This window comes from Ambystoma mexicanum, chromosome 2q, assembly GCF_040938575.1.
Source record: "Ambystoma mexicanum isolate Mex_15411 chromosome 2q, UKY_AmexF1_1, whole genome shotgun sequence".
NCBI lineage: Eukaryota > Metazoa > Chordata > Amphibia > Caudata > Ambystomatidae > Ambystoma > Ambystoma mexicanum.
Window position 1 is genome coordinate 1,437,424,600 of NC_090924.1, and position 23,598 is coordinate 1,437,448,197.

Sequence of the window (23,598 nt, forward strand, 5' to 3'; positions counted from 1 at the left end):
TGCTGAAAGACTTAGGGTTACCTGTGGTTTAGCCTTTTCCCATTGGGCCCAGGTAGGTGCACCCACACATGTGAGGTACCGTTTTTGTCAGGACAACTGTGGGAATGAGGAAAGGTAGCATATGTGTTGTTGGTGGTGTGTTTCGGTGGTTTGGCAGTGGGAAATGTCTGAACATTTATTTTTTTTGGCCAAGTTTCGGACTTTGCCAGGGCTTGTGGGCACTAAATTCTGGCATGATGTGCGCAAGTCAGACGTCTGTGGATTCCCACGGGTGTCTTCTTTTCCGAAATGCATGGGGTTCCCTGTTTTCTTTGGTGACTGCGACACCAGGCCCAAATCTGTAGATTGTCCACAAGAGCAAAATTCCACAAAATCTGCTCTGCCAAAAGACTTGGGTTTACCTGTGGTTTAGCCTTTGCCTTTGCGCCCAGGTAGGTGCACCCACAAATGTGAGATACCGTTTTCATCGTGACACTTGTGGGAACGCATGAAGGTGGAACATTTGTTGTGTTATCTTGATTTTTCTAACGTTTTCATACATTTGCTGCTTCACTTTGTCACACAACCCTTTAATTTCCCAAATGTGACCTACAGCTAGTCAATGCTTTACGCATTATATGCTTTTGTAACCTGCACAAGTCACCTACCCTTCAAAAGGTCTGCCTGTGCTCTTTCAAAAATGGTATGCTTGCCATTCCTCACCACATTTGTTTTCCTTATTTACACATGCTAAGGGTGCCTGTTTAGGCCGTAAGCATATAAATCCTGTGTACCATGGTTCCGTTTATGGCTTGTGGGATTGCTTGTTTTGTGAAACATTACAAAAAATTTGTGATTTCCTAACGAAGAGTCGGGGGAATGTAGCGGGGCATTGCTTTTCTCAAAATTCACAGAAGCCATTGCCTTACAGGGCCAACCTTGTCCACCACATACCTTTTTTATTTGTAATGTTTCCAATTTTCCCTGCATAGCCTGACCTGCGCAAATCACCCCTTCCTAAACTTGGAATTTTGTCTACCTTTCAGAAATGTATGCCTTTGTCTTCCCATTCAGCTTTCCTACCCTCCTCTTCCAATCCGTCCACGCATGGCCTATTGGGGAAAAAAAAGAGCAAAATCACCTACCTCTCACAAAACGGATGGTAATCATATAAAAATATGTCCACTCAATCTGTTCTTGAAAGCCTGGAAATTGTCAAATTCAGCACAGCAAAGCATTTATTCCAAGCTCTTACAAGGAAAAAACCACCGGCTTCTTTGTACATCATTTCATTGCATTTTCTGAAAAGACACAGAATTTTCTCCCTTTTTGGTTATTTTCTCCCACCTCCATACAGCAAACTAGGATTCCTTGGTGGCGTTATTCCCACCTACATGTAGGAAGACAAGTGGCCAAATTTGGCCGCGATATCTCATGTAACAAGAAAGTTAAAAGGAATTGAATGGCACATACCGAAATCACCAGGGGGGGGGGGGGCGTTGGTGGTAAAGGGGTTAATGAATCCCTTCCTCTGGCCCCTCTTCAGAGTACTTGACTGGCTTTGATTTTCCCACCAGGAGACTGACTCCCTTCCTCTGGTGTTTGAGAGTTATTTTCTCACTTGTGTTTTGCCTGGGCACTTTTTCAAAGAATCAACAAAGTTCCAAGTCTTATTTATCTCAGGGTCCCAGGCACTTCTCTGGTGGTCAGTGGGCTTACCCCTGCAAATGATATGAACTAAGATGTCCCCTTCTCTTGTGTTGGGGTCCCAGACCCTTCTTTGCTTGTTAGTGGACTTATGCCTGCCAGTGGTAAGAGGAAGATTTCCTCGAATGCACTCTTCACTTTTATCCGGGTGCCAGTCCCTTCTCTGGTGGTCAGTGTTATGTTGACTTATACCGAGCACCGTTACTATGCCATGGGTGGTATCCAGACACTCACATGGCTCTGCAAGAAAAGAGAGCGGGTGAGTTAGTGAGGATAGAATGATAGGATAGGTTCAGAACCAGGAGAAATTGGCATCTGTGTGTGTTGTCCTTGCATGTGAGGTGGTTGTGTAACCTGGCTTCTTGTATCCGTAAGGGTAAGACTCAGTGCCTCGGTTATGTACTAGTGTTTATGTTGACTTTGTGTATCATGGTCGGTTAGGGTGGTAGTATAATCGTAAGCACTAGTTTGTTGTATCCCTATGGGGAGAATCCAGCGTTGTGATTGTTTGTGATTGTTTGTTGTATGCAGGAGAAAGTTATGTTGGTGTCTGTTTTAGTGTGTTTTATGTGTGGTTTGGCTGGTGTTTTTATGGTTGTAAGCACTGGTTTGTTCTGTCCGTAGGGTAGGTCCAGTGTCTGGGATGTTTGTTGTGTGCAAATGTTAGTTACGTTTGGTGTGTGTTTGTGTAGTTTGGCTAGCCGAGAGGCGTGTTAAGTACTTATTTATTTTTATTTATTTTGTCATTTGTATAGCCCACAAAACCCGTTGGCATCAAGGCGCTGGTAAAGTAACAAAGTTACAACAAGGCAGCAAATAATACTTGGAGAGTAGACAGTTTACAGGAGACAAGCACAGAACAGATGGAGTATGCCGTGCTTCTGGGCTCCAGTTTTACAGACACCAAAAGAAAAAACATGTTTTGGGGTGCTTGCAGAAAGCCCTAAGAATGCTCTGATCTAAGTGTTGATGGAAGAGCATTCCATTTCTTTGCCGCAATAACCGGGAAGCTGAGACCTTGTGATCTTTGAAGTCTGAATCTCAAGGTGGAGAGGCGGTGCATGTAGGCAGATCCGGTAGGTCTGTCAGACAAAACTTTGTTAGACTTTAGTGATAGGTATCTTAGGGCTGTGTCCGACAGACATTTGTGAGTGATGGCTAATGTTTGGAACAGTATACGCTCACGAATTGGCAACAAGTGCGCATTTCTTCTACCTGATGAAGTATGATCTTTTGTGGGATGTTCAAGGCAGCTCTCCGTGCATTGTTCATTATGATCTGCAACTTATTGATATTGTGGGCACTAGTGCCAGCTAATAAGGGGTTGCAACAATCAAGTTTGGACCCATTGAGCAACTGTCCGTGGAGAGGAACGGCCTGCAGGCGTTTAACTTGGTGGTGTAGGCTGCCAAGGAGGTGATCTCATTTACTTGTTTCGTTAATGACAGGTTAGAGTCCAAGCAGACTCCAAGGGTTTTGACTTTGTGCGAGGCTGGGATGGTGATAACCTCGATCATGAAGGATTTGGCGGCTCCGTCAAGTTTGTTTGGTAGGGTTTTTGATCCGACCATGAGCAGCTCGGTCTTGTTATTGTTAAAGCATGACGAGTGAAGAGCATCCAAGCCTGGATGGTTTGGTAGACTGCACCCAGAGTGCTAGTCAGTGGAGTAGTCTCCAGTGATGGGTAGGAGGATCTGGGTATCGCCTGCATAGTTGGTGTAGGAGATACCATGAGTGTCGAGGAGGTCAAGGAGAGGTTTCATAAAGATATTGCACAGGGTAGGTGAGACACAGGAGCCCTGAGGCATGCCAAATGTTACAGGGGCTGGTGGGGAGGAAGCTGATACGGAGAACACTCTCATGGTTCTGCTAGAGAGGAAGGATGTAATCCATGCAGTTGCTTCTGTAGAGAAGTGAGCTGCTGAAGACATATTTTGGCAGATAATTTGGTGGTCCATCAAACCAAAGGCAGCTGATAGATCAAGCAGGAGGAGGAGCCCTAGCTTGCCAGCATCTTTGAACTCATCCATTTGGTTTTTTAAAGTCAAGAAGTGCTGATTCAACGCCATGTCCCGGCCAGAACCCTGATTGGAATAGTCCCAGGAGATTGTTAGATTCCAGATGTGTCTGGTAGGTATGCTGCTCTGTCCAAGATTTTGAGGAGGAATGGGACAGTCATGATATGGCAGTAGTTTTATTAACAAGGCTAGGACCCATGCGTCTTTTTGGTTGGCTGGAACTGAACTGGAAGAGAAAGACGAGTTGATGAGCAAGGAAATGAATAGTGCTAGTACTTAAGCACATTCGGTGATGACTGTGGCAGTGCAGATGCCCCCTTGGCATCTAGAGGGCTTGAGGCCTTTGATTTTGATTACATCGATTTATGAGACGGGTTTAAAGTCAAAGAAGGTGAATGTTGTGTTGGGGGATTATGGGTTTCAGGTCAGATGAGGCATCTGATGCGGTCACTTTGCTTTTGTTTAGCCGGATCTTTTTTTTTGAAGGGTTGATATTATGTCTAGTAAAGCATTTTGTAGCTTTAAGCACCACGTGTTCTATTTGGTGCATTTGTTAAGGGGGTGTAGGGGGCAACTGAGGATTCTAGTTCCTGTAGTACAGCAAAGTGTTCTTAGGTGCAAGAGCTGGGTTTGTTGATTCGAATATTGTACATGGAGCTTTTAGCTTGGAGTATAGCCAGTTTGTAGTCTGTTGCTAGCGTGATGAAGTGTGCTTTGTTAGAGACTGTGGGGTCATTCCTCCAGGTGGTTTCTGCCACCTGTTTAATAGTGCATAGTACTTTGAGGTCAGGGGTCAACCATGTGTTTAACCAGTGGTGTTATCCCCACCACTTGTACGAGGAAGATGCCCTCAGACGCACACTTTACTATTGTTTGGGTCCCAGACCTTTGGAGCACTTTAACTGGCCCAAAGCTGAGACCTCTTAACTCCTCCCATGTCCCTACTGGTCCGCCCATGCTTCCTGTTACCTTCTGGGATTTGCGTGCATGGTGCTGGTCTCTCCAGAGACTGGGGTCGGTCTCCTTTCCGCTTCCTACAGCCGTCAGCTTCTTCACTGCTTCTGCGGCGGCTCCACGTGTTGAGGCTTCTTGCAGTCTCGGCATCATTTGGTGATGGCGCGGTCCACCTCCTCCTGGAGGTCATGTCACTGCCTAGCCTATTTGCAGCTGACCTGGGTCCCGCTACGCAGGACCTGTCACGGACTCTCTCAGCATCCCGCTGGCGTCCTCTGCAGAACCCTTCCGTCAGGTCCACCATGTACTTTGAAACATCTAGGTTCTCCGACCATGGAGGAAGACGAAGACCTTGTATCCTTCTACCCTTTCCTTCTTATAGGGTTTGCTCCACCCAAGCGTAACAGCAACAGCATTTGTCCATGGCTCATTGGTATTCCTCATGCCTCCTGTGAGTCACCTTGTCTCAGTACCAAGAAAGTCAGTAATCCTTATGCTTTCTATGTTCTTCTTTGTCCTAGTACTTTATATCTTAGTTGTACTCCTGGAACCACATAAGTACATTGGTTTACATACAATATAGTGGTTGGCAATGGGGGTGGGAGGGTGGGAGGCTAAGGCATGTAAGGGAGTGATGTTATATAACGTGTTGTACCCAAGGTGATTCTCCTTATCCCCAGAGCGGGAGTCCCTCCCCATGAGTTCCTCCTGCATTATAGCACCCCTAAGGGGTCTATTCAGTAACAGCCCCACCTCCCTAGTCTCATGTGAAAGGGCTCCCCCTTGGGGAGAAGTAACGATACTTAGGAAATCTTCACACTTGTGCCTGTAAATCAAAGAAACATCCTTAGTAGCCTCATTCGTCGCCTTTCTCCCTCGGCAACCACCACCGTCTCTCTGCTCCCTCCCGCACTCTTGGCCTGTATCAGGAAGCACTCTAACATCATCTGAGCGCAACGCCCCCCCTTGCAGCACTCCGGCATGGGACACGCGATAAACCACTACAGGGTACGTTTTTTTTCCCCTCACATTGTGTGGTGTTTCCCTCATGCCTGCAGCCCCTTCTGTTTCCTTGGGGGCCTCGAGGACCTGGAGGCTCTGTGCTGGGCTGCTGTCTCCATTTAACATGGCCACCACCTTGCCTCCTCCATCAGGCACCGAAGTGCCTTTTTACTGTCTACCCCATCTAAGTCCCTAATTGGCTGATAGTACCAACATGTATCCAATCTCGAGCCGGCAGATGGAGAAGCTGGCCCACTGACCGAAGGCCCTGACCCAAGGGCCCTGTCCGGCCCTGTCCGGCACAGGAAGGCACCGCCATAATACAATGTCCCTTTTTCCCATAATTACCTTATTTCAGAACTATCCCCTTTTGATCATTGACTATGAACCAGCATCATTCCCTGCAGCACTCCTATAGACTCTCCTAACCAAGGACTGTGGTATGCTTCTCCTCCTGTGCATTCATCCATTGCACACTGCTCTATGTGAAACTGAAATGTAGGTATGTTCCTGCTACTATGCTCTCCTCCTTCTGTACTGTCTTAGTGCTCTCTGGGAAATTTGTTGTTCAGATTACTCGAAATAGGTGGAGATTTAAATCTGTGAACAGATTATCATCTCCCTTTGTATTGTGTGTTCTGCTAAAAATTGGAATCTAGGCATGTTTTTAGACCAGTTCATTGAACATCTGTTACATTGCTCCGTTCAACGGGGTTAGGACTTGCCAGCCTGTATACTTGCACCTATCTTGTCTGCATGCCTGGCGTAGCCCCCCCATAAAATGAGGTGAGGTTGCAACTATCTTGTCCTTATGATGTCTGCAAGCCTGATGTAGCCCCCGTAACATGAGGCTTTGCCAGTCTGTATACTTGCACCTATTTTGTCCTTATGTCTGGATGCCTAATGTAGCCCCCTTAACATGAGGTGAGGCTTCGTCAGTCTGTATACTTGTCCTTATGTCCTATTTTGTCCTTATGTTGTCTGCATGCCTGATGTAGCCCCCGTAACATGAGGTGAGGTTTTCCAGTGGGCATACTTGCACCTATTTTGTCCTTATAGCTGCATGCCTGATGTAGCCTCCCATAGCATTAGGTGAGGCTTTGCCAGTCTGTATACTTGCACCTATTTTGTCCTTATGATGTCTGCATACCTGATGTAGACCCCCATAGCATGAGGTGAGCCTTTGCCAGTCTGTTTACTTGCACCTTCACTGTCTCTATGATGTTTGCATGCCTGATGTAGCCCCCACAACATGAGGTGAGGCTTTGCCAGGTTGTATACTTGCACCTATGTTGTCCTTATATCTGCATGCCTGATGTAGTCCCCTGTAACATAGGGTGAGGCATGTCAGTGTTTTCCTTCCAGCCACCACTATGCTGTAATCCTAATGCCTATTCTTGTACCTATGAACTATAACAAGCACTCACTGTAACTAGCAGCTAGATGCCTGTCTTTGCCATTCATGTCCAAGCAAAGTGCTCCAAATCGTTAATATACTGAGCACTTTCCTATCGCTTACATTTATTTGATTTATATAGCGCTGGAGCCCACAGGCATCAGACCGCTAAAAAACATAATTTACAACATAAAAACATAAACAACACTGAAGTGGACAATACTGTGACAATTATCATTATTATATACCTTCCAGGCATAACATATATTACACTAAAATCAATGAAACCCAATGATCCGCATAATACAGTTACTTTTAATAATTAATAAGGTATTTCACAACTGTTTTCCAAACCCTATAAAGCACAATATGTGTTGCAACAGACTTCGTATTTAGGCAAAAAACCCAAAACTCGGATGATTTGATAGAATCATAATCGTGTGTAAGATAACCCAAGGAACCTCATTTGGGGCATTCAGTTAGCGGGTGTTCAGTCTCCTTTTTTGTGGAGATCTTACAGATTCTGCAAACTCTAACTTCCTGTGATAGGTACCATTGTGCTCCTCATATAGCGCGTACCCGAAGCGTATTTATACGCATTAAAAACCTCAACCTGCGGATGGCCGGGTCCGGACAACATAAGTATCATTGTGACCTCATATACTTATGGGTAACTTGCACATCATGTGAGTGCCCATGTAGCTTCTGAAGATTCTCATAGTTACACAGCCAATCCCACTTGGCCAGTCGTCTCATAAATGCCCCACTTAATGTTTGAAAATTAGAACACTGTTTAAAATCAGGAGTCCAATTTATCGTAGTTTAAAACTCTTTAAACAATGGCATAAATACATTCCCTCCATTTGTACCATGTTCCAGGCAATAAGTGTCCCCAGGTTTAGCCAATAGAGGACATTGAGGGGACATTTTATCCTTCAAAAAAAGTTCACCCCTACACTTTAGAAATAGAGCCTAAAGTGGGGAAGGTGACTCTGTTAAAGTCCCAAGCCACGCAAACGATCTCTGGAGATAAAACTGATATTACTGATATTGATATAAGTGCCAATGCCATGGAACGGAGCACGAGACAGCTGCCACCATATGTGGAGATAGCAAAATTACAACATGAAAGGATATTAGTACTAGAAAAGATACTGCTGGCTGCAAATCTAGTGTCAAATGAATTTATGGGGGAGAAAATTCCTGTCCATGATGAAACTAAATCACCTACATCAGAAATTACTCCGGATAGTCCTACTCCCCTTACAGATTTGATTGATCTAAAGGATGAATGTAATATAGAGCAAAACGTGTCTATTGTAGCCCTGGCAGATAATGGTAATGAAAAATCTTCTACCTTTTTCATGTCTCGCAAAGCCAAAAAGCTCCATGCGAGAGCTATGAAAAGGAAGACTCATGCTGGCATACAAAATGATAATACACAGACTGGACTTATCATAACAAACACCAAAAATAAAAAAAAAAACAAAAAAAATAATATCTTGCCCTTGACAGGCAATATATACAAAAAAACTTCTGATATAAAAATAAACCCTGAAACTGTTATTGATCTAACTCAACTAAATACAGAAAGCCAGGTGCTATTGGGTATGAAAAAAAACATAGAAAAGGAGGATATATCCGCAGTGTTACAGAAATCTCCAGACAAGATACAAGCTCAGGTGAGTGGCGTACCAGATGTACACCTTAAAGAAGTTGAGGCATTATCAACTCCGCTGCTTATTCAGACACAGTTACAACGGTTCTTTGAAAAAATGGATAAGAAAATAACATCATTATCGCAATTTCCTCAGGGCTCGGGGCATAACATTGATGGTTCTGATCGTGTTAATAATACTCTGCGTGTCAGTGAGCAATGCGAAGTAAGTAGCGTGGATAAAGATAATGTCCCCTTTCAGGTTCTTGGGGATGCTAACTTACAGGCCACGCCCAGTATTTCAGAGGCATATGCAAAAGCACATCTGCTTAGTGATAGTAAAATCATAGAAAAACGTGGAGAGGGGAGAATTTTAAATGATAAAGAAATATCCCAAGAAATGAAATTGATAATGGGATGGACGGTAGATTCGACAAAGGTCGATAAACCCAACCTAAATCGTTCTTCTCTAATGAAAGTGTTTCACCAAATTCCTGCTTTACGAAATCTAGTATCGAACGACATTGACTGGATTAGACTCCCTTATGTGCCAAATTGCAGGATGCTTTGCAAATGTCAATCCGTAATAATTGCCTCCTTGATATGGAAACATGAAAAAGATCTCCTAACACTGGGCTATGGTTTGTCTGCGTATTCCTCGATGGAAGATGCTACTTCTTTGTTGAACATCCACCATCACCGACTCAAACTGTATCTAGCCCTGAGGCACGCGATAATCAGTTGGCTAGTCTGCATGAAAAGATCAGAGTTCAATCTGAAGCAGTGGCACAAATTGCGACAAGCCTTGCGCGGCTAGAGCCACTAATGAAAACACTAACAGGGGGGTCGCAAGATAAAGTGAATCTATAAGATAATGTATTAGTAATAAATTCCTGGAATTGCTGTGGATTTGGAAACTTAGTTGCATGGTTCCAAAATTGTCCTCAGGGGAATCTACCCGCGATAATAATAGTCCAAGAAACTATGGCTCTAAACGATATCTATTTAGAAGGCTATATTGCTTATTGCTCACATGCTGTGAGAGGCCAATTTGGACGTCCATCTGGCGGCCTTGCGATATTTATAAAACACGCATATTGCGTTGCAACTTGTCAAGTTTTTACATCCACAGATATTCTAGCTATTAAGTTGTCATCAAGTACGCAAACATTTTCAGATATTCTGTTGATTGCACTGTATTGGAATCCTACTTTAATGTCTGTTGATAACATAATCGAAAAGTTAAATCAGGTGATGTCTGATTCCGTCGCAGTCACTACTAATATGCAAATCATTATAGGTGGTGATTTTAATTCTAACCTTTGTGTAACGAGTGTGTCCTCTGAGAGCACAGTTAATCAATATGCGATATCATCATATGAAAGGGGACAATTGTGGACAACTTATTTCGAACTATGGGATATGCAAGTTATGCCATTTATAGAACAAGATCCATTATATACTTGGGCCCGTGGCACAAAGACTTCGACTATTGATTATATTGTAATCTCAGGGGCCTTAGCAAACACATCATCAATGTGTAATATCATACCTACCCACCTAAGCGATCGCTGCATCTTGCAGTGTAGGCTGGATGGTAACCTCCCTGTTTACAATTCTGTACCTGCATTGTCATTATTGGAATTAGATCGCAAAGCCATCTCTATTAGATGGAACCCAGGATTATATAGGCACTTAAACTACTTGGTAAATAGGGACATAGTTAAAACAAATACCCAAACGATGTCCAAAAAAGAATTGAACTTAAGCGAAAAGAAGAACGAACTCATGATACACAATCACATGGAATCATTAGCAGCCCAAAGAAAAAGCGAAAAATATATAAACTCTTCGTGTGCTTACAATGTTGAAATTGCAGCAAGGAAAAAACAGAAAAACTTTGACATACGTAAATTATCTGAAAACTATAAATCTATAAAGTCCTATGCTAATGAAAAAAAGGCAATTTTGATCAGTTATAAAAACGATCTTAAACAACTTAAGTTTAAGAAATATATCAAATCAAATCAGAAAATGATCCAAAATTTGATTAAGAAAAATTCAAGGGACGTATGGAGGGCACTAAAAGATCCATTGTTGAAGGGTACCTCGTCGTTATGTTCAGCGGTGAGTGGAGAGGTCTGGATTGAAATATATCGGAAGAAATATGCCATGCCCCAAAAATTTAGCAAAATTCAATGTCCAGACTTCATGATAGATCTACCCTGCCTTTGCCCCTGGAGCATAGGTGAGATCGAACAGGTAATAGGGAACCTGAAATCTTCCAAAGCTGCTGGTCCGGATGGGATCCCTCCCTGTGTTATAAAAGATGACCCGAGGCTTTGGTCAGAAATTATATTAAGGCGACTGGAATGGGTATTTCGAACTAAAACTGTACCAGAATCATGGCTATCGGCAATTGTGATACCCTTACATAAAAAAGGAGTGTTGAATGATCCCAACAATTTTATGCCGATAGCACTCATAGATGTCACAGCGAAGATCTTTGCTGCCTTAATTCTGAAGGATTTAAATGCATTCATTGAAAAACATAAGATCCTGTCTCGATACCAAACAGGTTTCCGGAAGGGAATGGGCACTCACCTCAATGCTACCATGATGACGCATTTACTGAAGCTCTCTAGGCAGAAAAACCAAGGCCCGATCTATATGGCTCTGCTTGATATATCTGGGGCTTTTGACTCGGTAATAAGAGAAATACTGTGGCAAAAAATGGGAGAGTTACATATACCATCTGAACTTATAGCCATGATAGCACTTTTACATACTAACACCTCGTATAGGATTAAGATCGATAATACCGGTCTATTGACTCCTCCGATAGCCACACACATAGGAGTGAAACAAGGATGTAACCTTGCTGCCACGCTCTTTAACTTATATCTTACAGAGATTGATAATATATGGGCCACTTGTAATTCATTTGCGGTTAAATTGGGCGATTTACGTCTTGATTGGCTGGCTTTTGCGAATGATCTGATTTTGTTCGACTTAACCCCTTTTGGTCTCCAAAATAAACTGGAATCTCTAGTCAAATTCTGTGATACCCATAATTTGATCTTAAATTCAAAGAAATCTAATATTTTGATCTTTACAAACAAGAGAAAGATCATTAGGTATAAATGGAGCATTAAAGGGTTGATCATACCCCGTGCTTTGGGTATGATATATTTAGGTTACAACTTAAATAACTCAGATTCAATTTCTAAATGGCAGGTCGAAATTGTCGTTAAAACAGCCCCACTAATCGCACAGATGAAATTAATATACTTAAAGATCTGTCAATTTTCTCTACTTCCATTGATTGAGTTCTATACACTTAAAGTTGAAGCAATAATCATCTATGGCTTAGACCTATGTTCATTAGAAATTGGGAATATCCTGAATAAAATCCAAGGTAAAATTTGGAAAGAAGTCTTGCATCTACCCTCATCTATTCCAAATGTAATAATTATCCATGAACTTGGACTTAAGTCTCTTGCATATAGGTACCTATGGCGAAAACTTGACAGCTATGCTAAAATGTTGGACCCTGTGTCAAACTCTTTATATGAAGACTTAGGAAAAATGCTCAAGCATGGCATCCCGAAATCTGTTTATGCTGCTGGTCAATACTGTCAAAAAAATCTGATAGCGTTAGCAATGGATACAGAAGATCTAATTAAACAGCCCCAAATTGTGAAGAGTAAATTATTTCAGCATGATTGGGCAATGATAGCCGATAAAATCGGCAATTATCCAGCATACAAGGAATATGCAAACTTTCGCCATAAGCAGAAACCTTTAATCCCTTATATCAGGCAGGCTCCATGCCATAAGATACGAACAACATACATGCGTTTCAGATTTAATTTGTTCTTAACAAAAGAACGAACAAAATGCTGGCGGAATATTGAATCATCACATGTAGATCCTTGTAGATTCTGTAAGGCTCAATCGATTGAAACTTTGAAGCATCTTGTGATTTATTGCTCATATTTCGCAAAGGAGCGCCTAAGATACTTAGGTAATTATGTGGATACATCATCAAATCATAAATCTGAACTACTGTGGTTACAATGTATGTGGGGGTATAGGCAGTCATTGATTGTCGATCTATATTTTTTTTTGTCTGTGATAGAGCAGAAGCTGGCAAATATCAAAGTTATGTATGAATGAAGATCCAAGTTTTAATAACAAATTGCTGATACAAATTGCTAACAGTAATATCACTCTGGAAGGCTCAGGGCTGATCCGATATATTTCAGCTATATGCTTGAATGGCTGAATCGAATTTATTTTTATCAAGTTCTTAGTATGCTGCTATTTATATTGTCTTGTATTGTCCATTATATTTCTTTAGTGGATTCAAGTTTTTAGTATGTTCTATCTTTATTGTCTTGTATTTTGCATTATATTTCTTTTTTTTTTCTTTTTCTTACTTTTTGCTTGTTATTTTTTGCTTGCTATATTCTTTGCTTGTTATGTTTGAACTTGATTTTTATATGATAGAACAAGATTTTAAACCGTTGTTGTAAAGATTTTGATATCGAAAAACAACAAGTAATAATAAAAATAAAAAAAAAAATAGAGCCTTTAATGAAACCAAGTCACGCTCCAAACGGACATAGTCAACTGAAGCAGATTGTGGCAACCTCAAAACACTGTGCCATAAAGAGCTCTCCACCACATTTAACCACTTGAAATCCTTGAATGCCAGAGCCTCTAGAGCCTGGGTCTCCAACCAGTAGATCGCGAGCTCTTTGCATCAGAAACCAAAATGAGCACTATGTTTATTTTTGGTGTCTGAAGTCCCTGGGCCTCTTCCCCTGCCGCCTCAATCTCTTCTTCTTGCAAAGCAAACAGTCAAAAGCTGTGTGCACAGTGAGAGGAGGGTCTGCATCTGGGCTTGAACGGCTCAGACAGTGTCACAACAAGGGGTTACAAATCAATAACAAAAGCAAATAGGAAATGTGTGTTGTGGCCATTGTCACCATAAGGTGCAAATGATGGCTGATCAAAAAGCAAAGGGGTGCATAAATCTGCATGCCGTGTGAAACAAAGCAGGGGTTGTGATCGTTTCAGTCTCACTGTGTTTCTTTAGATTTTTATTGGTTACCATTACTTTGCAGGCTAGTATTTGAAGATTTTCAATCAGAAAGGGGAAAATAAAGGTACAGGTGTAATCGTTTTTTGCTCAGTGTGGATGTGTGTGTGTGTGCGCGTGTGTGTGGAAAAAGACAATCCGTGTCTCAGCTTGCAAGAAACAAAATTTACATCTAATGTTAAGTGTTGATGTTAATGGTGAAACTGATTTATTTTTAATTGAACATACTGAGTTCTCTATTTTAAGGCAGTAGTACCCCAACTCTAAGATTAAGATGAAATTTGATGTGATGTGAAGGACTCAACATCGATGCATGACCCAATATAGGAATTAAACCACTAACAGCAATTTTACACTTATGTAAATGTGAAAAACTACAAGCGGAATGCATTCTGGTGCTTGTGACTACATTTAAAAAAAAAAAACGAAACAGGAATGTAGAGTCGCATTTGCCAAAATCATGATTTGAGAGTTCTGGTTCAGCCTTTGTTTTACGAAAACAAAAATACAAATAAAGCAATTAGGGGGGAAAAGTGAGCAGTGGTTTGTATGTATATACATTAACATGTCTAGGATTAATATAGCTTACCCCCAGTTACTAAGTAACAGAGCACTGTACAAAACAGGATGGTGAATACAGGGAGAGCCATGGGATGGGAGAACAATGAATAGGGTTGATCCCCTTTGGCTTTGGACACTAATGGGGAGATCTACAGAGATATGTGAGGAACCTCTATGAATATGTTCACATTCTGGCAGGGGGGTTTCAGAATTTCAATACTGTGTTGAAATGGTGCAATTTATGTGCAGTGTTTCTGTTAACAATTTGGCAAAACACCATCCAATATGTTTGAGGGAGCTGCACATGCAAGCCAGGCATGGCCCATTGGCCATGCACCAGAATGACCTGCATGATTCCTGTATGGAGAGGAGGTGATTCCGTGAGCTGTTCTCTGTGTTACTGCTTCCTTCCTAAAGGTCAGATGGGTATCAGGTCGCTACCCATTATGAATTAGTCACCCCTCACCTAAACCATACTCTTTACTCGAAATCTTTATGTAAAGAATTGTATATTGTTTGGCTGCGTTGTTATATGATTTGTGCATGTTTCAAGTCATTGCTACAGGTGTCCAGTTAAAGTATCGAATTCAAAAGGATCGAATGCCAAAGGTGAGAGTCAATTTGACCTAAAACAAAAGGGTCGAATTTATTTTTTTTTAAATATTTTTTTTTGGTTTCCGTTTTGGAAAAAAAGTGGTTTTTACCGCAAAAATTGGTGTTTGGGGAGGGTCCTCCCCAAAAAAAAAAAAATTATTCGACCCTTTGGTTTTCAGTCTTTTTGATTCGACCCTTTGGTCATTCGATCCTTTGCATTCGAAACTTTGACCTAGAACCATTGCTATACAACTCCCCCTCCAGCCTACTTATGCAGGACTCTGTCATAATACATTCTGGTTTGACCATCACAGTCTTGTGGCCAATGCTGGACTTGACTTTTATGGACTTCAATGGTTCACAATGCGTCACCCTTCTTAACTCTCATGCTGGACTTCCTTTGCATCTTGTACTCATGGTGGCCCTGATTCATGCTGTTCCCATCTTCATCTTGTATCCTGGCTTGCAACATTATGTGTTACTACTGACTTCTGCAATTGTATTCACTCTCCCCTTTTGCTTCTCCACTCTCTTTGACTGCTTACTCTCTGTTCTCTCCTCCTCTCCCTTTCTCCTCCCCTCCTCACTTCTTCTAGGCACTTACTCTATCAGAATTGTCCCTAGACCTGGTATGATAGCAACCTCGTCTGTCTCCTCCCCCCTCCAGCACTATCTGAAATGTCGTCAGGCCTAGTACGATAGTTGCTTGTTTTGTTCCTCCCCTCCCTTTCTGCACCCCTCTCCCTCACCTTTTGTTTTTCTCCGGCTCTACCAGAAATGTTGTCAGGCCTAGTACGGTAGTCAACTGTCTGTTTCCTTTTCCTTCCCACTCTCCCCCTCCCTTCCTTAGCACTTGCACTATCTGAAATGTCAGCAGGCCGAGTATGATAGTAAATTTCACATTCTTACTGTTCATGGCCTGTAGGAATGTCATTGTATTTTCCCTTGTGCCCTCCCTTGCCTTGAAGCACTTGGAAACACATTGTGTACAGGTGCTATATAAATAAACGATCATATCATAACTGAATGTTATTTTAGCCCTGTGATTTACACCTTTTGCATATAACTTGATCACGTGGTTTCTGTGTGTTCATTTTTCCAATTTTGCCAATTATTTTGACATAAGAACATTTAAGGTTAGTCAACAAAGTATGATGTGGGCTACTTTTCCTTGGCTGAATTCTGTGACTTTGCACTTGAGCAATTTGCATGAATTGGGGATATGCTAAACTGGCAGAGGATTTTATTTTGAAAAAGCAAAACATGGTTTATGCTGATTTAAAAAAAACATAATACATTGATTGAAATACTCATAAAACTGTTTATTGCACATGCAGCCCCAAGAAAGACACAAACCCTTGTTTGGATTCCTGGAGGCAGATGTGGATGCACCATCCAACAAAAGACAAAAGATTTCCATTTCCATCCAGAGTGGGAAACCAGTTTCTTTTCTTCCAGGATACAAAGAAAATGTGCATCTTTAATCTACGGTGCCCATCACAGTGAGGAAAAAAGTGTAATGTTGATAGGCATTTAGCAATAATACACTCAAATTTTGAAAATAAAGTTCCTAAAGGAAGCCGTCTGCGATCCTATAGAGAAGGTAAACTAAATGTTGCAATGCAAATGCTGTTAGAGAGGCATCCTTCAAAGTTACTAATTATTTGATGAAAAACAAATGGACTTTTATTGATTGTGAATTGTGTGGGAGGCACCGACTCCAGTGACTGAGTCTGTTGTAAAAGATTTTAAAAACTGTCCTGAATGTATGTCTGTCATGTGAGGTGTGCAGTTGGGTGTAAACCCTCTGACAAGGAATGTATCTGCACTAGGAGTGTCTATCTCTGAATCTGCCCTTTTCAGATGAACTTCCTGAAATCAAAACTTTGATCCCATCTGACAGCATCTGAGTGCTGTGCTGTTTCAAGCTGTGCACCAAATTACTGAGCACTGGTGGATAGCAAGCAGTGTCAGCCTTCACATTGAATGTCCCGAATAGTTTCCCACATTCTGATATGCTCAACAATTTCTAGGAGACAGCTACTAATAAAAAGATAGTGAAATAAAGATGTTTTTAAGTTGTTAATATGTTAAATGCATTTGTTATTCCTTTTGTCTATAAAGAGCAAATAGACTGAACAAAAGAATCTTGGTACACATTCTCACACTCCTGGACATCAACACTTCAGTAGCTCCTGCCTATTGCCCATTAACTACAAGTAGCTCTTGCCAATGTAAAGGTTGGAGACCCCTGCTCTAGACCATATAAAAGGGAAGGGGAAACCACTGCTTGTAAAGAGCTAGCACACCCTCCAAGGAAAACCTGGCATGTTGATTTGCAAACTTCTAGTCTTAGTTTCAACTATGGCACTATATCCAGAAACATTCGACATCTCCAGACCCAAATACTGCTATTTGTCTGTATAATCAATAGGCCCCAGACTAGTATTCAGCAGCTGTTTCTTTACCTTCATCGCAGAGACTAACATAGTCTTTGTCTTTTTTAAATTCACAGATAACCCATGTTCATTCGCATAAAGACCCACCTCATTCAGCATCGATTTCATACCTGTCAAGGGTAGGAGTCCTTTCATAGCGGAATGACATTTTGCTTGGTTTTTTGCTGTGGTTTTTATAACGAAAAAACTCTTCTAAATGTTTAGGAGGGGTTAGAACCATATATATATATCGGGTGTTCGGGATTAGATAAAAAAATTGAAAGGGATGGGAGGCTTGGGGCAGGAGCTCCCCCAGACTCTGCAAAAAAAAGAATTCAATTAGTTTTTTCATTATAATATCTGCGGAAAAAAAACCTGCAAAATTTCATCCCGCAATGAAATGACATGGAACCTCTGTCAAGAGCTGGTCATCCGTGTAAAGAATAACTGGTACTGGACATGATGCAATTTTGGGGGGCATTTTGCACTCTATGCCATTCTTGCCGGCAGATCGAAAATATAAAGGTTGAAAAGAAGGACTACGAGTATGCAACCCTGCTTTACTCCCCTATGTATTCGCATGGGTCTAGACAGCAGTCCATCATTTTCCAAACAGATCTGGCCCATAGTATCTGAGTGCAGTACCAAAATTATCTGAAGTAACCAACTGGGACAACCCCAACCTCTCAATTTTTCCCATAACAACTTGAGGTTCACTTGATCGAAAGCCAACTGGAAATCCACAAACGTGATATATACAGAGGGACTACGTCTGCATTTTGCCTGTGGAATTATAGTATCTAGTAGTCGAATATTATGCATCGTACTAGATCCTTGGCGAAAACCCATTTGAAACCGATGCAAGATATTATTACTAGCCCAAGTCTGTAGATGCTCTAACAAGTACGCTGAGAAAACATTTGCCGGTTATGTCTAAAAGGGACAATAATCAGTTATTTTCTGGAAGCAAACCATCCCCAGATTTAAAAATGAGGACCAAAATAGACCTTTTCCAGGACCCTGGAATCTTACGTGCCCCACATACCTTACCAAATAAGGCGTAGAATACAACCTGCCCAGAGCCCGTAGTCCGCCTTCCAAGACAGCAGCTGAAAAGCCATTTGGCCCAGTGCCCTAGAATTCTTCAATTTAATAATGTGGCACCTCATTATCAAGACTAAAATACAGGGGCCACTCATGGGCACTAACTGCCAATTCAGCATTGTCCCTTAAAGGATCAAACGTTCTATCTTCGATATGATTCATCCAGGACTGTTCAGAAATTGGATTTAAGATTGATAAATCAGCCAGCCCCCTGGCTAGATTTAATACTCGCCACATATGCCTGGGGTTACCACCATTTAAGGCCCCCAAAATACCCTGCCAATTTACAGTCAAACCCATGAGTCTCTTCCGTTTAGGCCAATTATGGTATTGGGTTTTCAGTCTTCTAGACTCCCTATGAAACGCAAATACTGAATCCCTTTCAGTTTGTAATGTCCGCAGCTCTTTATAGAGTAAGCATTTAGCTTTTTGGATTTCAGCATTATGCAGGTGAGCTTGCCTCTTATCAGAAGTTATCAGGGGTTTACACCTGGCCATTCTGACTTTATGAGCAAAAGTAGCCAACCATGTTTCAAAACCATCTGCTGTTTGATGAGTCAAGATAGTATTGACATCCTTCAGCTCAAGCCTCAAAGTGCGACAGGCCTTCCGACCAAGACAAGCGATTGCCTGCCTGATTCGGAATTGAATCACCCGGGCCCCAGAGCCCCTGGTCCTGTGTCTCTAAGTCCCACCAGAGGATACGTAGGGCATGGTCACTGGAAGGCCTACGACATACATTGAAATGTACTCACTTTTCCTACATAGGTTGGATGGCAAGTAGGTTTAACAGGGGAATCATGACACGTCCTCCCATTCAAGATTACCAAATCCCATTCCCTCAAGAACAGCAACCAACGTTTGACTATGGCATTTGCTGTTTTTTTTTAACCATTTTACTATCAGAAGATATAGTTCAATATTTATCTGGGTTAGAGGATTCACCACACCTGGCATTTAGATCCTCCACCCCCAAATAGATAAGATCTTCTTCCGGGCCCTCAACCCATTTTGTTGTGATGAAATACATATGGCCAACTATATCACTTGTTCCCCGGCCATCAGGCGGGTTGTATACATTGATCACCACTATACATTGTACTTTAGTTTGCCCCTCAAGTCTACTGCCAGTACATTACCACCCATATCAATTGGTGATATCTGAGTGGAATTTAACTCCTGTTTTACCCTTATTATTAATCCAACAAACAAACGTCCCTTGGCTCTTTTCCTGTAACATAAACAAAGGGTATTCAAGCAAATAATCCAACAAGGGCCCCTACTGTAAAAAGTGAGAATGGCCCCATGTATTCCAGGAATCCAACTCAAATTCTCACTTTTGCGCACCCTCAATGCCCGACCACAGGCTTTTCAACTACAGCCATCTTTTCACGTTGTCAAAACCCTCCGCGGATATAGCAGTTTTTAGTGGTGCAGGAAGGCAAACACTTTTCAAAGAGTTTTAACAGTGGTCACAACAAGCAACCTGCACTGAGGGAGAAAGTACCTTATCTAATTTATAAGCCAAAAACTCAAGTAATTCATACTGAGCTCTTATTAAAGTGCCTTTCAGTGGTAAACAACAATGTACATGTGACATACCCCCTGAGCCTAATTATACTGGCTCAATTAACTTAGATTTGTTCCTTATAGATAATATGCACGCATCCAATTTTGCCACAATGCTGGGGTCACCATGAGGATCCTGATTCGGCTCCCGTCATACAAGTGCCACACCTACCGTTGATACCAAAGGTACCACAGAGGCCATATGCAGCTTGTTTAGATTTTGCACCTCTTCTTATTTTGCTGGAGAGCCAGTCTGACAAGAGCTCAGGGTCGCCAGGTCAATAACACTAGCCTCATTTTCATTCAATAGCCAACTTGTTATGGTGCCCGCATTTAGTTGCTGTTTTTTCCTATTTCGCAATGCTCTTTTCTTGGCTTTCTTGATCTGCTGTCTCTGGTTCTCCATTGTGACAATCGTCAACTTAATAGGCTTATTTGACTCGTCACTAAGTCGGACAACCTCCAAACCTATCTTTCGCCCTCCAGCCCTTTTCAGTTTTTTCCTCCTACGAATTTGCTTGTGGGTTGGATATCTAAGTGGCGATTGGGAAAGCAATCCCACTTGGGCATTAGAGTCTTCCTGATCTTGAGACTGTATTATCATCAGCGTGGTGGCCTCTAACTGAACAGTTGCAATTGTGACATCTGCTCACCTTGCTTCTGAGCATCCTCCTGTATGTAGCCAAACAATTTTAAAAGGATTTTTATAGCAAGGTGTAAAACACCTGAGACGAGTGCTCACTCTTGATCATAGTTTAGCAGCCATAGGTTTACTGACGTCTACATGATGAGTAGACTCTAAATTAGACGATGAAGTAACAGCTGCAGCTAATTGGTGGGAAGAAAACAAAGTAGGAGACCCTGAAAGACGCGGAGTAGTAACCATGGCCGACACACTTTGGGGTGTACAGTTCTCACCGTTGATATGCAGCGTGTTTCCAATCAAAGGGGGTCTGTGAGTAGATGAACGGACACTGTTACACAGCGAATAGCAAAGTTTCAATAAAGAATTAAGTATTTGGATCTGCAGGAGGCAGCTGGACCCCCTCAGAGAGAACCACTTCCTCAGCCAAAGCATTCGCAGTAGCAGCTTCGGCACCGGATTTATGTAAATTCTGTTTTAAAAAGTCGGTTATTTGGCCTGCTGCAGTGGGGGGTGCTCGTGCCAAAGTGCCCTCATTTGATCAATCATGATTGCAAGTAGCCTCACATAGGCTTCATGAACCGGCATCAGAGTTTACAGCTCTCTAGTATCCATTTGACTTCTCATACGTCTTATTATTCCGAAGATAATAATTTTTATTTACAAGGAACTTTTCCCGGCATAATGGGAAGCAATACTGAACCTTCCGCACAGTGCACATTTAGAAAACAATGTTGCTGGCGTATAATACTGGGACACTCTTACCTCGCGCCATGCCCTGCCGCTGCAGAACCCCATGTTTGCCACTTGCGTATATCACATGCTCCGATACAATTCTTCTCCTCATTGGTGCCGGAGGTAGGGTTTTAGTGACAAAATCCTCGCTGCGTTTATGGGGGATGACCCAGGTCTAAGCTGGCCCTAAACAGCAAGCACCGCTCGGATATCGATACAGTGGCATCACCCGTGCCCACCGCTGATCAAGCTAATCACTTGATGCACTTCGCTTTCCAGAAGTCTTTTTATGTGATTAGGTTTAACGGGACAGCACACCAGAGTAACGCAGCACAGCTTCCCAACAGGTCTGGTATAATGCTCCTCTGCCAACACAATCACGCTAATCACTTGACGCACTTTGTTTAAGTGGACATACATACATTGGGGACAACCAACATTGGACATTTCTAAGTGACCATGATGGGTGAAGTGCTAGAGTGGAGGCAGATGAAGTGAGGGACAGACGCAGGTTAGAGGTGAGGGAAAAATGTTAGCTAGCTGGCAGATGAGGTTGGTTAAAAGGGTTACTCGAGGCACAAGGTTAGGTTTTTAGTTTGGTTTTGGACAAATCCATGTGTACTGTTTCTCGGCTGTCCGGGGGAAGAAGATTCCATGCAAGTGGAGCAAGAAGAGAGAAAGAGCAGAAGCGAGAGGAAGCACAGGCAGGGCGAGGAGCCACAAGGGTAGTTGAAGAGGGTGAGCTGTGAGAAACCAAGGGTTGTCTCATGTGCTAATCCCTGTGGATCTCTCTCAGGTGGCCAGGGCACAGCCATCGCCTTTGGATCTAGACCTTGGCTGTCGACCATTGCAGGCGGATCACCTGGGTGAGGGGTTTTCAGGTAGTGTGGGTGAGACAGCCTATGGTGAGACGTGGTATTCCCCCATTTCCTGTACACCTAACATCCCCCCTTTCCTGTACACCTGACATCCTTTTCCACACAAACACTAGGTCGAGGACTGAGAGTAACAATGCTAACTCTTATACGTTGCATTGGACATGTCCCGCTAATTGGGTCAGGCAAAGTCAGGCACTTGACTCTAAGCAGAACATAGAGACACATTCTGAGCAAGGCGGAACACAAGCGCAGAATTTCTGGGGCGAAGGCGTACCTACTGGAGAAGAGCAACGGAACGAAGGACGAGAGCCATGGATAGAAAACACCAGCAGTTCCCTTGTGAAGGATACATGGAGATGGCTGAATCCCAAACAAGAAGGCTGGATTGAGTTTCAAGGATGCCAACGACCCTGCCGGGTCAATGGCATTGTTGGGGAGGAGAGGCCAACCCTGTAGTACTAACCTTGACTCGCAATTTTGAAGAAAGTAAAAGACCAGAAAGAAACGCACACAGCCAGCGAGTTGGCACGCAATGGCAGAGACCGGTGTGTGCTGCAGAGAGATTGAAGTGGCAACATTATATCGGAGCACTGAAGGCTGCATGCGTGTTGGTGAGACTCGAGGAAAGGCAGACCTGCGATTGAACTTTGAATTAACAATGGCTGTAAAGTTAGCGTTACTGAGTAATGTAGTGGCCCGGCGAAGGAAAGTAGCCCACTCGAAAGTCTCCGGGAAAGGTGACAAGGTTGGGAAGAGAAAGTGAATGAACTGTAAAAGCTGATGCATAATACAGTGAACTACCCATACCAGAAATCACTGGGGTAAATAACATGAGAGTGAGTTGAAAGCTGGAAAGTCGAGTTGGTCCCGCGGAGGTCTGTCACAAAAACCTTGCATATTCGAAAGTCTTCGACATCAGGAAGCAGTCCCAGCCCGACTGAGGGAGACCAGAAGTTTAATAAGTTAGGGGAAGGAAATCCTTCAGAGATGTGAGTTAAGCTTGGGGAAGGGAACACATGCAAATGATACAGACTCTTTGCTGTGAGAGGGTCTGAGTCCGACAGAGGGGGACCACTGTGAACTTTTGCTTTAAAAGGCCTGAGCCCAGCAGAGGGAGATTGCTGTGAACATTTTGTTAAACTGTGTTTGTAGAAACTGGAAAGCAAGACTTTACAGTGAAAGGCCAGGCGGGCCTCGATCCACGTTTTTCACTGCCTTTGTGTTAAGAGCCTGAGTGCGTCATCTTGTCCACAAGG

At 42.6% G+C, this 23,598-nt stretch overlaps 2 protein-coding genes across 3 annotated transcripts in view; both read left to right on the forward strand.

Moving 5' to 3' along the window:
* Positions 1–17,070, forward strand: part of FUNDC2 (FUN14 domain containing 2) — a 294,318-nt gene extending 277,248 nt beyond the window's left edge. The window contains exon 5 of the mRNA XM_069648979.1: positions 16,313–17,070. Within this exon, the coding sequence (XP_069505080.1) occupies positions 16,313–16,459 (147 nt within the window). The 3' untranslated portion in view covers positions 16,460–17,070. The remainder of the gene's footprint in view (positions 1–16,312) is intronic.
* The window catches only part of LOC138570238 (cytochrome c), a 288,954-nt gene that overhangs the window by 19,342 nt on the left and 246,014 nt on the right, over positions 1–23,598 (forward strand). The window lies entirely within an intron of this gene.